Source organism: Thalassophryne amazonica, chromosome 12 (assembly GCF_902500255.1).
Source record: "Thalassophryne amazonica chromosome 12, fThaAma1.1, whole genome shotgun sequence".
In the NCBI taxonomy this organism is placed as follows: domain Eukaryota; kingdom Metazoa; phylum Chordata; class Actinopteri; order Batrachoidiformes; family Batrachoididae; genus Thalassophryne; species Thalassophryne amazonica.
The window spans coordinates 12,267,863-12,283,257 of NC_047114.1; the positions used below are offsets into that span (position 1 = coordinate 12,267,863).

The 15,395-nt window shown below is 45.9% G+C and overlaps 1 protein-coding gene across 1 annotated transcript in view; it reads left to right on the forward strand.

Moving 5' to 3' along the window:
- The window catches only part of myo10 (myosin X), a 289,282-nt gene that overhangs the window by 177,634 nt on the left and 96,253 nt on the right, over positions 1–15,395 (forward strand). The window contains exons 15-16 of the mRNA XM_034183772.1: positions 110–239; positions 13,556–13,794. Coding sequence (XP_034039663.1) covers positions 110–239; positions 13,556–13,794 — 369 coding nt within the window. The remainder of the gene's footprint in view (positions 1–109; positions 240–13,555; positions 13,795–15,395) is intronic.

The following is a 15,395-nucleotide window of genomic DNA, read 5'->3' on the forward strand; positions in this document are numbered from 1 at the left end:
AAAACATTGAGAGTTTTCAGTTTAAACCCGACAGAAGAACTGGGCCAAAGTCACACCAAGCCTCCACTGAGAACACGACTTGCCTCACTGTGTATTTGTGTTTTCCCAGAATGCAATGCGAACGATGCAGTTTACAGAGGAGAACATTGGGGACATCCTGCGCCTCCTGGCCGGCATCCTTCACTCGGGGAACATTGAGTTTGCAACAGCTGGAGGAGCGCAGGTCTCCTCCAAGTCAGGTATGAGAACGTCTCGCCCTCCAGAACATTTCTGCATTTTATTTCTCTCTTATGGGCCTTTCACACTGAATCCGTCAGATGCGTCAAATGCATCAAAAATTGGTCTAAAAAGCATTATTTTCAATGAGACGTGTTGCGTTTTAGATGCGTCAGATGCATTGCGTGAAAAGCCGAGCTAAACCAACGCATCTGACGGGAGCGCGCATTGCCGCTTGTCAGCAGGCTGACGGAGTCAAAGTTCAATCCAATCCAACTTCCGACTTGCTGAGCTGTGACGTACCTTTGCGTTGTCCAATAGGAACGACGTGTCGGGCCAAAACACGGAGGACGGGTGGCAGAAACCACTGATCTCTACAAAATGGACGGTGCAGAAACCACTGATCTGTGCAAAACATACGTGTCACAGGACTCCTCATTTATGGAGTAGTTTTCTGAAGAAAAATCCTTCGAAATGTTTTTTGTTGTTGTTACCTCATTATTTCTGATTACTGTTAAAAAAAAAAAGTTTAGAACACTTGTAATTAAAATAGCTAACTAAATCAATAAATTTCATCTGTAAATTAAAACCACCTGTTATTTCAGATTATTTCATTTCTTGTTTAACATAAGGAACCTCAGACATTTATTTTTAGACAAAATAACGTGGAAATTTGTACATTTTTTTAAGTCTGATAGATTATTTATATCTCATTTTAACCAGAAAAACAGACACTGTAAATAAATACTAATGTTTATTATAAATGCAACAGGAAATAATTTAACAATGACTGCATTGTGATTGTAAAGTAGGACTTCTGTGACATAAACCTCATGATGATATATATATATATATATATATATATATATATATATATATATATATAGTCATTTCAACCTGTAATTTCGCCAAAATATGTAATTGCCTTTAATTGTTAAGTGTCGGACGCAGCTCGGAGAACCGACCAGCGTTTGAAGGACCCAGTATAAAATAAGCAGAGCACGGTACAAAGGCTAACTGAATTTAATACATAACAGTGATACAAAATAACAAAGTGCGGTCTGGCGTGGTGCGCTCCCAGCAGCGCTAACGGTCCGGAGCCAGAAGCCGTTCGGACCCAAGGACCCCGCCGACACCCCCCAGGTGGCCGCAACAAACCGAGTCTGTGAAAGAAGGAACCATTATGTGAGTCCACACTCTACACACAGAGAGAACACTTAAAGGTGTACAAACAGCAAACACTTCCTGGCTTGATTACTAATCAGCTTCCCAACCTACAGGCATGGAACATCCAGTTCACAAAACTCCACTGCAGTGGAAGCCGATACATGACTAACATACAGCTCAATATAATAAAGGTGTGAGGGACACCACATTTACTGACTGTCACAAAATCTAACGTACCTCAGGAAGTGTGCTGACGAGCATGAGACCTCACCCCCTCCTCTTTCACAGACCGTGCATCAAACCCTGGACGTTCTCTGCATCCACTGATGATGAGATGGCTCCCGAGACGACGATCTCACCCGTCTGGTCACAAGGTCGAGTCTCTGGCAAATACACACTGCAAACTCCAGTCTTAAATGCCACCATGTTCCAATCCATATAGATGCACCTCAGCTGTGAGTCCTGACGAGCCGCAGGTGATCAGGGTGAGGTCCTGATAACCTCAGCAACACAGCCACTCAGTCCCACATGCAAGCCACCTGGAAGGAGAAACAAAGGACAGAAACAAAAAGGCAGCCAGGCCCCCCCAGCCATATAACAGTACCCCACCCTCACGGGAAGCCTCCCGGCGACCACACAAACCTGGCCCAGGAGAAACACCCCCCTCCAGGGACCATGGCTGGAAACCGCATCTGCATTCCTCTTCCAACAGAATGGTTGATGTCCGCTCCACTGGCTGCATCCTTGCCTTTGTTTCAGTCAGTCCCTTAGCACAGGTGTGGCCAGGAGTTCTTAAACCTGTGCAGTCAGCCTTTATCCAACCATGTTCGGTCTTTAGTCATAAAACAAAAAAGACAAACACAAACAACCAAAACATCCCCCCTCCCCAGGGGACCGTCCCATCAAACCCCGGGAAGAGGAGAAAAACCCCAAACTTAAACTTACAAATAAAAGTGCTAAAACACCCCCCCCCCCCCCCCCCCAAACGACATGTAGGGACCAACACCCCCCAGAGGACTTCCCGCCAGCTCCAGGAGTAATAACCACAGCCGAGGTCCCTCTGGGATCCAACGTCACCCACGGGGACTCCCAGCGCCTCCCAGAGGACCACTCGTCAACCCCAGGAGACGCCTCCCCTCATGACCAACGGACCCAGCCTCGGCCGACTATGGCTAGATGGACCCACAGCCCTTTCCCCCCCAGAGGACACCACAGTCAAACCCTGAGGGCGGAAACTGGGGGGAAAAACAAAAGGAGAAACCCCCCCCCCCCCAGGTGCAGAGGTTACCTGGGAAACGCCCAGCATAACCAAACTGCACCACTCCAGCAACGCCGACACTACGGCTCACCCAGCTGGAGTCAGAGGAGAAGAGAGGGAACAAAAAGAACAAAAGGAGAAACCCCCCCAGGTGCAGAGGTTACCTGGGAAACGCCCAGCATAACCAAACTGCACCACTCCAGCAATGCCGACACTACGGCTCACCCGGCTGGAGTCAGAGGAGAAGAGAGGGAACAAAAAGAAAACACATCACCCCCCCCCCCCCCAGGTGCAGAGGTTACCCGGGAAACGCCCAGCATAACCAACCTGCACCACTCCAGCAACGCCGACTCTACGGCTCACCCGGCTGGAGTCAGAGGAGAAGAGAGGGCACAACAAAAAACAAAACAAAAAAAAAGAGAAAAAAAAAAAAAAAAAACAACCCAAGTACCCCCCCATGACCCCCCAGGGGACCGTCCCATCAAACCCTGGGAGGTGAAACTGAAAGAAATAAAAGAAAGACTAACAGACTAACATACAGTTGCGTGGGTCCTTTTTTTTTTTTTTTTCTTTCTTTTTTTTCTTAAACAGAACTGCAGGGACACGACCCCAGACACTAAATAGTGAAAAACAAAAAATAAAATCCCACACAAAACCAACTCAAAAAACACCCACACAAAATGAACTAACACAAAACAAATAAGTGATTTATACCGTCAAGCTCCAACAAATGGAACACACCTGTTCCAACTTAAGAGCTTGACGGTAATGTGACTCAGTCACCAAAAGAGGGAGCCAAAGTGCTAAAAATGAAAAACCCCCTTTGGTAACTGAGAAAACAAACGCGCTGCTTTTCTGTGCGCAGCTGTGAGCAACACACAACCAAAAATGTGATTCAACTAAATAACACCGGAGCTGATACAACAGACGCAGTAGTTATCTTTATCCGGGGAAACAGGGCTACGACTGTAACACAGGAAGCACCGCGACCCGTGCCACAGAGCTCCGCCGTGCGCGTTCACCCATTACAGACTCACTCCTGCAGCTCCCGTTCAAACCTCTTATCCGGTCGAAGTGCGACGCGAAGCCGTCGCCAGTCACACTCCACCACGACCCACGGATAAGGCACACACAGGAACACGGCTGCAAGAGAGCACGAATCAGTATTCAGTAATGGGTCTCAAACACGCACCATCCGGGTGGAGAGCACCCGCAACTGATCCGGATAACTTCTGAACGTCTGCTGCTGCCTTCCCGGCGCGTTACCGTCTCTGCTACCGCTGGGTCCGTGATGTTTGGCCAGAGACTACTGTTAAGTGTCGGACGCAGCTCGGAGAACCGACCAGCGTTTGAAGGACCCAGTATAAAATAAGCAGAGCACGGTACAAAGGCTAACTGAATTTAATACATAACAGTGATACAAAATAACAAAGTGCGGTCTGGCGTGGTGCGCTCCCAGCAGCGCTAACGGTCCGGAGCCAGAAGCCGTTCGGACCCAAGGACCCCGCCGACACCCCCCAGGTGGCCGCAACAAACCGAGTCTGTGAAAGAAGGAACCATTATGTGAGTCCACACTCTACACACAGAGAGAACACTTAAAGGTGTACAAACAGCAAACACTTCCTGGCTTGATTACTAATCAGCTTCCCAACCTACAGGCATGGAACATCCAGTTCACAAAACTCCACTGCAGTGGAAGCCGATACATGACTAACATACAGCTCAATATAATAAAGGTGTGAGGGACACCACATTTACTGACTGTCACAAAATCTAACGTACCTCAGGAAGTGTGCTGACGAGCATGAGACCTCACCCCCTCCTCTTTCACAGACCGTGCATCAAACCCTGGACGTTCTCTGCATCCACTGATGATGAGATGGCTCCCGAGACGACGATCTCACCCGTCTGGTCACAAGGTCGAGTCTCTGGCAAATACACACTGCAAACTCCAGTCTTAAATGCCACCATGTTCCAATCCATATAGATGCACCTCAGCTGTGAGTCCTGACGAGCCGCAGGTGATCAGGGTGAGGTCCTGATAACCTCAGCAACACAGCCACTCAGTCCCACATGCAAGCCACCTGGAAGGAGAAACAAAGGACAGAAACAAAAAGGCAGCCAGGCCCCCCCAGCCATATAACAGTACCCCACCCTCACGGGAAGCCTCCCGGCGACCACACAAACCTGGCCCAGGAGAAACACCCCCCTCCAGGGACCATGGCTGGAAACCGCATCTGCATTCCTCTTCCAACAGAATGGTTGATGTCCGCTCCACTGGCTGCATCCTTGCCTTTGTTTCAGTCAGTCCCTTAGCACAGGTGTGGCCAGGAGTTCTTAAACCTGTGCAGTCAGCCTTTATCCAACCATGTTCGGTCTTTAGTCATAAAACAAAAAAGACAAACACAAACAACCAAAACATCCCCCCTCCCCAGGGGACCGTCCCATCAAACCCCGGGAAGAGGAGAAAAACCCCAAACTTAAACTTACAAATAAAAGTGCTAAAACACCCCCCCCCCCCCCCCCCAAACGACATGTAGGGACCAACACCCCCCAGAGGACTTCCCGCCAGCTCCAGGAGTAATAACCACAGCCGAGGTCCCTCTGGGATCCAACGTCACCCACGGGGACTCCCAGCGCCTCCCAGAGGACCACTCGTCAACCCCAGGAGACGCCTCCCCTCATGACCAACGGACCCAGCCTCGGCCGACTATGGCTAGATGGACCCACAGCCCTTTCCCCCCCAGAGGACACCACAGTCAAACCCTGAGGGCGGAAACTGGGGGGAAAAAACAAAAGGAGAAACCCCCCCCCCCAGGTGCAGAGGTTACCTGGGAAACGCCCAGCATAACCAAACTGCACCACTCCAGCAACGCCGACACTACGGCTCACCCAGCTGGAGTCAGAGGAGAAGAGAGGGAACAAAAAGAACAAAAGGAGAAACCCCCCCAGGTGCAGAGGTTACCTGGGAAACGCCCAGCATAACCAAACTGCACCACTCCAGCAATGCCGACACTACGGCTCACCCGGCTGGAGTCAGAGGAGAAGAGAGGGAACAAAAAGAAAACACATCACCCCCCCCCCCCCAGGTGCAGAGGTTACCCGGGAAACGCCCAGCATAACCAACCTGCACCACTCCAGCAACGCCGACTCTACGGCTCACCCGGCTGGAGTCAGAGGAGAAGAGAGGGCACAACAAAAAACAAAACAAAAAAAGAGAAAAAAAAAAAAAAAAAAAACAACCCAAGTACCCCCCCATGACCCCCCAGGGGACCGTCCCATCAAACCCTGGGAGGTGAAACTGAAAGAAATAAAAGAAAGACTAACAGACTAACATACAGTTGCGTGGGTCCTTTTTTTTTTTTTTTTTCTTTCTTTTTTTTCTTAAACAGAACTGCAGGGACACGACCCCAGACACTAAATAGTGAAAAACAAAAAATAAAATCCCACACAAAAACCAACTCAAAAAACACCCACACAAAATGAACTAACACAAAACAAATAAGTGATTTATACCGTCAAGCTCCAACAAATGGAACACACCTGTTCCAACTTAAGAGCTTGACGGTAATGTGACTCAGTCACCAAAAGAGGGAGCCAAAGTGCTAAAAATGAAAAACCCCCTTTGGTAACTGAGAAAACAAACGCGCTGCTTTTCTGTGCGCAGCTGTGAGCAACACACAACCAAAAATGTGATTCAACTAAATAACACCGGAGCTGATACAACAGACGCAGTAGTTATCTTTATCCGGGGAAACAGGGCTACGACTGTAACACAGGAAGCACCGCGACCCGTGCCACAGAGCTCCGCCGTGCGCGTTCACCCATTACAGACTCACTCCTGCAGCTCCCGTTCAAACCTCTTATCCGGTCGAAGTGCGACGCGAAGCCGTCGCCAGTCACACTCCACCACGACCCACGGATAAGGCACACACAGGAACACGGCTGCAAGAGAGCACGAATCAGTATTCAGTAATGGGTCTCAAACACGCACCATCCGGGTGGAGAGCACCCGCAACTGATCCGGATAACTTCTGAACGTCTGCTGCTGCCTTCCCGGCGCGTTACCGTCTCTGCTACCACTGGGTCCGTGATGTTTGGCCAGAGACTACTGTTAAGTGTCGGACGCAGCTCGGAGAACCGACCAGCGTTTGAAGGACCCAGTATAAAATAAGCAGAGCACGGTACAAAGGCTAACTGAATTTAATACATAACAGTGATACAAAATAACAAAGTGCGGTCTGGCGTGGTGCGCTCCCAGCAGCGCTAACGGTCCGGAGCCAGAAGCCGTTCGGACCCAAGGACCCCGCCGACACCCCCCAGGTGGCCGCAACAAACCGAGTCTGTGAAAGAAGGAACCATTATGTGAGTCCACACTCTACACACAGAGAGAACACTTAAAGGTGTACAAACAGCAAACACTTCCTGGCTTGATTACTAATCAGCTTCCCAACCTGCAGGCATGGAACATCCAGTTCACAAAACTCCACTGCAGTGGAAGCCGATACATGACTAACATACAGCTCAATATAATAAAGGTGTGAGGGACACCACATTTACTGACTGTATAAATGTTAGTCACAAAATCTAACGTACCTCAGGAAGTGTGCTGACGAGCGTGAGACCTCACCCCCTCCTCTTTCACAGACCGTGCATTAAATCCTGGATGTTCTCTGCATCCACTGATGATGAGATGGCTCCTGAGACGACGATCTCACCCGTCTGGTCACAAGGTCGAGTCTCTGGCAAATACACACTGCATACTCCAGTCTTAAATGCCACCATGTTCCAATCCATATAGATGCACCTCAGCTGTGAGTCCTGACGAGCCGCAGGTGATCAGGGTGAGGTCCTGATAACCTCAGCAACACAGCCACTCAGTCCCACATGCAAGCCACCTGGAAGGAGAAACAAAGGACAGAAACAAAAAGGCAGCCAGGCCTCCCCAGCCATATAACATTAATGTTGCTATCAGGACAGAGTCATTTCTAAAATATGTATTTGAGCACAATAAGTGGAGGCAAATGTCTTTTGACTTTGATTTCGTGGACATTTTTAATGATCTGTTCATTTATTGTTAAAATATAAAATGAAACAGCTTTTTAAAAAATAATAAAATCGTTGCTGTTCAAAGAGCCTTTTATTTAGAAGCAGGTGATGTTCTGCTGAATTGTCGGGACCAGATGAAGGTCTCTTCTGCAGCTTTGAACTCTGGTGGTGTTGCTGAAAAACAGAGATGTTTTCGTTCGACTGGACTTCGTGGTGTTCACCTCATCCATGGAAGTTTGGTTGTCTGCACAGCAAATGTTCCTGATTGGGACAAATAAAAATATTTCTTTAAATATAAAGAAACACTAAACAGTTTATATATATAAAAAAGGGGAAAAACGGGAAAAAAAACAATGGAAAAAACGCCCGAAAAAATAAGTTATTTAAAGTTGAGCTTTTGTGGTGTCTGAAAAAAGCTGTAGCTCTATTTGGTAAAAAATAAAAAGACTGAACCATTTAGAAATTAAAGTGTTCACTCAGATCAACTGTGCTAAAAGGCTACGCTAACGTTAGCCGATCATTAAACCTTTAAAGCAGTTCAGTAAACGTCACGTTTTATTTTTACATTATTCTCACCTCGATAAAGCTGCAGAACTAAACTCCGTTGGGCAAACTGGGACTTCGCATATATCCAAAAAGTGGGAGATTTCGGACTGAGTGGGTTTGCTCCTGCCTCGGTCTGCCCAGTGATGATGCCTGAAGGCCGGCTTCTCCGTGCGGGTCGGCCCGCTGTCGCGGTTCGATCGATATCCCACCAAGCCGTCAGTCCTCCCTTGCGTCGGATCCGTCGGAAAACGCATCCGACGGATCTGACGGATTCCCATGCGTTGACGGATTGGCCTGACGGATTCAGTGTGAAAGGCCCATTACAGTTTCTCTTTTCTGTCTGTCAGTGGGTTTTTTACTCTTCAGTCTTTGCTTTTCCAAAATATCACTGTGGCGGAGATACATTGATGATGTCCTCCTCCATGAGTTACATCAATATTTGTCATATGTAAATTCCACCACTGATTATCTTTCCTTTACTATGGTTTATAACTTCATTCCATTGACTTTTTAGACCTTACTATTTACAAGGATGGAAATTTTTTTTACAATCCACCATCTATCACAAACCTCTTAGGCAAAACACTTTATTGAGAGCAGACAGTAATCATCCGCCTCTTCTAGTTCGTAATGTACCAGTGGGCCAGTTTTTGCGAGTTAGAAGAAATTGTCATATCACTACTGATTTTATGTCAAAAGCAGTTCATCTGACTAGCACATTGTTTTGAACAATATGGTTATGATCAAACTGACATCATCAAAGCATGGGACAGGGCTTTGAATACTGATCGTGCCTCACTGCTTAAGAAAAAAATCTAAATTTTCTTTGACATCTAAATTGTTTTTTCTACTTGCTATACCCCATTAGCGGGAAGAATAAAAAAATATTATCTGTAACTATTGGCATGCTGTTGGCCCAGAGAGCAGACTTTAGTCTGCAGTGAAAATCCCCCCTAAAGCCTCTTTCAAATGACGTATTCGTAGGGCTGCGTATTGCGGCGTTTTGTTTCATTTAAATACGCCCGAAATGCGTACTCAGCCTTTTTCCGTGTTTATAGATCTGCTTGCAGCTGTGTGTGTTTGCTTTTTAATGTGTGCACACAGTCGCGTGTTGCTCTTGCCACTATTTAAAACCAGTTCACTTCTGCCAGCTGTGCAGAACACATCACTGCACTTGGAAAACAGTGGACTGTATCATGAGGTTTTTACAGTTTCATTACTGCCACGTATGTAGCCAAAGCTGCTATTTTCTGCCTCTGTGGAAGTGCACTCTGTCCTCTACTGCACGGTGTGGTGCACGTCAGAAACGGGGTCATTTAACATTATTATTATTATTTTTTTTTTCAAGAAGTGAACAGAGCGAGTGGTGACGTCAGCGAATCACATCAGAGCGCAGCTTGTCTGAGCGATTATAACAAGAAGTTAAATCTGTTATAAACATACTTTAACAGCTGCACACAAGAAGGAAAGAACACGCAACTGTTTTATCAAGCCATGAAAATGTAAACATGACATAATTACCTTTTTAGATGGCTCAAAATGCTTTCGGCAGCTTGTTAGGCATGCTTGAACGGCTGACTGCAGCCTCCTCTGTGATTCAGGAAGTGATTAGAGCCGTTTTCAATGGCCAATTTGCAGAAAAAAAAAGATTAATCTGCTGCTAAATAATTATTTCATATACGCAGCATCCAGGGCAGAGCATGTGGCAGCCGGTACAACAAAGAATAGCATCCAGCTGTGAACACAGCAGGTGGGATCATCTCGACGACGTTTGTGCGTGAGTCTCAGGCATGCTCGTGTCAACCTCTCAATATGTAAGCATATTGAGAGGTATTAACATGTTTTGCAGAGAGGAGGGGGCAAGTAGCAGAACTGAAAATGTCTGAGCCTACAAGTGGTCCTTAAGAGTGATCCGACACTTAAAGACATCTGTGCTGAGCCGCCCAGGTTTATATTCAGGCGTGCCCGTAACATTTGTGACCGTCTGGTTCATTCTGTGTGGGCTGCAGGCCTCTGATGGACCATGAAGGTACTGTAATTTACATATACATATATCTATATATATATAGTTAGTTATAGTAGAGTTAGTGATCACTTCAGTCTCGACTACTTGGCTTTCTAGTCCACCTAAAGGTTTCTTTAGATGGGGTAATTATAAGCAATATTCCACTTCATCTTTTATCACTTGTAACACTACACATATAGTATACCTTTTGAAATGTCCTTGTTGACTGGCCTGTATAGGCCAAACAAAACACCAACTCAAACTACAGAGAGCTGAACGTAAGACAGCAATCCGTAACTAAAATTTAACTTATGCCATGGCGAGACATTACAAACAGGCCAACCATGGCTCTCTAGCATCATTAAAATTTTGGGGGGTGAGAAAATTACAGCCCCACCCAGAGGAGGTGATATTATTAAAAAACTTTTGTGCAGAGAGGCATTTTGGATTCATACATTAGGTACTTTGGAACCGTTTGGTTTGAATGGGGAATTAAATTTAACTTGCTTTCTGTACTATTCATTACTCTTCTTTGGTGTGTTGATACATTTTATGCTTGTTTTTATTCTATTGGGATGGTTTATTTCTAATTATGAATTGAGTGCAGCGCCTTGATTGATAGGCCCCTTTACCCACCATGACACCTGTTCTTGATTAGTATTTGGTATTTAAGGCTGTACCATCCTCTCAGAGTGAGGACTCTGATGAAGATATAATCTTTACATTAAAACGTTAGTCTCTTTTTTTGTGCTTTTCACCTTTAATAAACTTTCTGCACAGACTTCTGTGTTGCACCGGTGTTTCTCCTTTTTTACACACTTTGGTGACTTTGTCTCAGTGACACCCACAAGTCTCACTGAAATAGTCATTAATTCATTCATTAATTACTAAGAATAAAAACAGACAAATTAGTTTGTAAATGAATTTAGCAAATCCTCAATAAATAATTATTAAATACTATCAATTATAAAATAATAAAAAAAATAAATATAAATACATTGAGTAAGTGCACCTTAAAAATTAATTTACAAAAATAAACTATTCATTTAAACAACACATTAATTCATATATGAACAAGCACAATCAGTGATTTCTGACTCCACCAATCTGGATCCGGTGACACCAACCGAACGGTCCTCCCTAAAAATCATTCCGCCCTACCTTCACTGTGCATGCGTTCATTGCTGTTCACGGATTATCACCTTGTTTCTGCTTAAAACTGCACTCCTGTCATCATCTATCTCAGCGACAGATATCTGAAGCTTTTGTACAACAATCATTTCCACACAAATTCAGCATTATTTCGTAATAAAAGATGAGGGAAGTGATGAGAGCGCCACAGCAGCAAGAGCTGCTGGTGCTCTCATCATCATCATTTTTTTTTTTTTTTTTTTTTTTGCCAGCTTGCACTCGGCCGAGACGGGCGCATGTTTCTCTTCTCCCTCCCTCCTTATCGTTCCTGCTTCTGTGGCGTGTTGTCTGTGAGGCTGCAGCTTTGCTCTTCTGGAAAATGACAAAAATGGATCTGTTAAAGTGGTCTCTGAATGCAGTTGACACTATTTTTTCCACAAGACATTCGGGGGCATAGGACCCGACCTGTCCTGCCGGGACGCATGTGATGGGTTACGTGATGGACTCGTGGAGGAGATGGCAGGTCATGTGCCTTTACATACTTTCTGTGGAGGACGTCGAAGATGTGTATATATTTGGCTTGGTGGTGACTGGCTTTCTGCTGTGTGGAGCGGGCATGGCGCTGGTTTACCGGAAAATTAAGAAAGTGGAGGCAGCATTAATTGGGCCGTCCAGGCTGCCCTACATGATTGATTCGATTGGGAAGGCAATGGCTGCGCAGTTGGCGGGTGTTAACCGCACGCTGGAAGACATCTCGGGCAGGATTGCAGCTCTGGAAACCCGCTTTGACTGTCAGTAAAGGCCACATTCTACATTCAGATGTATTGAGAGCCACTCTGTTCTCAGAACTGTGGAATCTTTCAGGCGTCTGCTAATCTGGATATTCATTTGGCTTCCCCAAACACAGCTGCACTTCAAGGCCGCTGTGATAAAAATCCTCCTCAAGAAGATCAACACTTAAGCCTCGCTCCCTGGTCATCCCCCTTCCCTCAGCTTCTCCAGCTCTGACGTTGACTGTGGACAGTGGACTGCTCAGGGCTGAGCCCCTCCCCCTTCCAGGATTGTCGGACAAGGCCGTTGACGGCGCCTAATAGGCTGCCTCCGGAGTGTTCTGATAAACTGGACCTTCAAATCTCGGTTGTCGTCCTGCGTCTTTGTTTGTCTGTGTGATTATTGTTTTTCTGTGCTGATGGGGGTTTTTTCCTCATTACTGCTGTGAAACGCAGCGGCTATGAGGGTTTTTTCTCTTTCTTCCCTCGTGTGTGCTTTTTTATGTGTTTATGTACCGGGCCGGCCTATGTGTGTTGTGTGTTATATGTGTGTCATTTGTTATGGGTCGGTCTTGGTTTGCTTAGCCCTGCTGTTGACCAAGGCAGGGATGTACATCTGGAGCTGGTCCCCGGGCGCCTAATGGCGACTTCTGCTCCTAATTGGCAATTAGGATGGGTTAAATGCAGTAGACACATTTCATTGTGCAGGGAACATGTTCTTTTGTGCATATGACAATAAAATTCTTTTGAGTCCTTTGAATCCTTTGCTGCGTTCATTGCACCTCCGTCATGTCGGATCATCAGTAGTGACTCACTGATTATCACCTCGTTTCTACTTAAAACTGACTTTAGAATGATTTAAGAGGTTTTACTTTGTCTTTTGATGGTTAATAATCACATTATTCCCTTTGATCACGTTGGGTGAAGAGTCAGTCTCATACTTGCTGCTGTGGTCCCAAATGACGCATGCACAGTGAAGGCAGGGCAGACCAAATTTTAGGCAGGGACTGTTCAGTCTGCAACACCGGATAACCTCCAAAATTTAGTGGAGTCTACTATGCCTTAATATCTAATTGTGGTGCAAATTTGGTGAGAATCCGTGAAGTAGTTTTGACGTAATGTCACTAACAGGCGGACAGACAGACAAATAAATAAACGCTGATGGTTTTATTACGTCCTTGGCAGACATAATAATGGAATTTAAAAATCTATGATTAATGACTATTTTATTGTACAGTTAGTTATTTCATTAATTAAATGCTTTATTACCATTTAGGAAGCCACCAAAACACTCATGATGCTCCAAAGGAGCTTTGTTGACTGTGATTGGAGAGACTCCAGTCTGTTGCTTCTCCAGTATTCTGGAAACTAAGGTTTATTTTATTTACTTTTATTTTTTTATTTTTGTAACAGCTCTGATCCACACATCTGAACTGTTGGGGCTGAACCCGGATCAGCTGGCTGAGGTTCTGACCCACCGGTCGATGATCCTCAGGGGTGAGGAGATCTCCACGCCGCTCACTGTGGAACAGGTCAGTGAACCCAGATTAGGTTCAGTGGGGGCCTTTTTTGGGGGATTTTATTTCCCAGATCATTTACGAATACCTCAGGATCTGTGGGAAGAGTTGGAGGATTTAGCCAAGGATAGGGAAGTGTGGGATGAGCTGTTTTGTCTACTGCCACCGTAACCCAAACCTGGATAAGCGGCAAAAAATAATGGATGAATAGAGTCGCCGTCGCTAAAACTGAATGTAAGATTTGATCTTGCGTGTTGTTACATGTAACGTATGTTAGAGTAGGTCAGATAAATTAAGAATGAACTGTAATTCAAATCCTATGGCTCTTTTATCAGTTTTGAATACATTGTTTAAAATTTTATATATATATATATATATATATATATATATACACTCAACAAAAATATGAACGCACACTGGTTTTGCTCCCATTTTGTATGAGATGAACTCAAAGATCTAAAACCTTTTCCACATACACAATGTCACCATTTCCCTCAAATATTGTTCATAAACCAGTCTAAATCTGTGATAGTGAGCACTTTTCCTTTGCTGAGATAATCCATCTCACCTCACAGGTGTGCCATACCAAGATGCTGATTAGACACCATGATTAGTGCACAGGTGTGCCTTAGACTGCCCACAATAAAAGGCCACTCTGAAAGGTGCAGTTTTGTTTTATTGGGGGGGGGATACCAGTCAGTATCTGGTGTGTCCACCATGTGCAACACATCTCCTTCACATAGAGTTGATCAGGTTGTCAATTGTGGCCTGTGGAATGTTGGTCCACTCCTGTTCAGTGGCTTTGCGAAGTTGCTGGATATTGGCAGGAACTGGTACACGCTGTCGTATACGCCGGTCCAGAGCATCCCAAACATGCTCAATGGGTGACATGTCCGGTGAGTATGCTGGCCATGCAAGAACTGGGACATTTTCAGCTTCCAAGAATTGTGTACAGATCCTTGCAACATGGGGCCGTGCATTATCCTGCTGCAACATGAGGTGATGTTCTTGGATGTTGGCACAACAATGGGCCTCAGGATCTCGTCACGGTATCTCTGTGCATTCAAAATGCCATCAATAAAATGCACCTGTGTTCTTCATCCATAACAGATGCCTGCCCATACCATAACCCCACCGCCACCATGGGCCACTCGATCCACAACATTGACATCAGAAAACCGCTCACCCACACGACGCCACACACGCTGTCTGCCATCTGCCCTGAACAGTGTGAACCGGGATTCATCCGTGAAGAGAACACCTCTCCAACGTGCCAAACACCAGCGAATGTGAGCATTTGCTCACTCAAGTCGGTTACGACGACGAACTGGAGTCAGGTCGAGATCCCGATGAGGACGACGAGCATGCAGATGAGCTTCCCTGAGACGGTTTCTGACAGTTTGTGCAGAAATTCTTTGGTTATGCAAACCGATTGTTTCAGCAGCTGTCCGAGTGGCTGGTCTCAGACGATCTTGGAGGTGAACATGCTGGATGTGGAGGTCCTGGGCTGGTGTGGTTACTCGTGGTCTGCGGTTATGAGGCTGGTTGGATGTACTGCCAAATTCTCTGAAACGCCTTTGGAGACGGCCTATGGTAGAGAAATGAACATTCAATACACAAGCAACAGCTCTGGTTGACATTCCTGCTGTCAGCATGCCAATTGCACGCTCCCTCAAATCTTGTGACATCTGTGGCATTGTGCTGTGTGATAAAACTGCACCTTTCAGAGTGGCCTT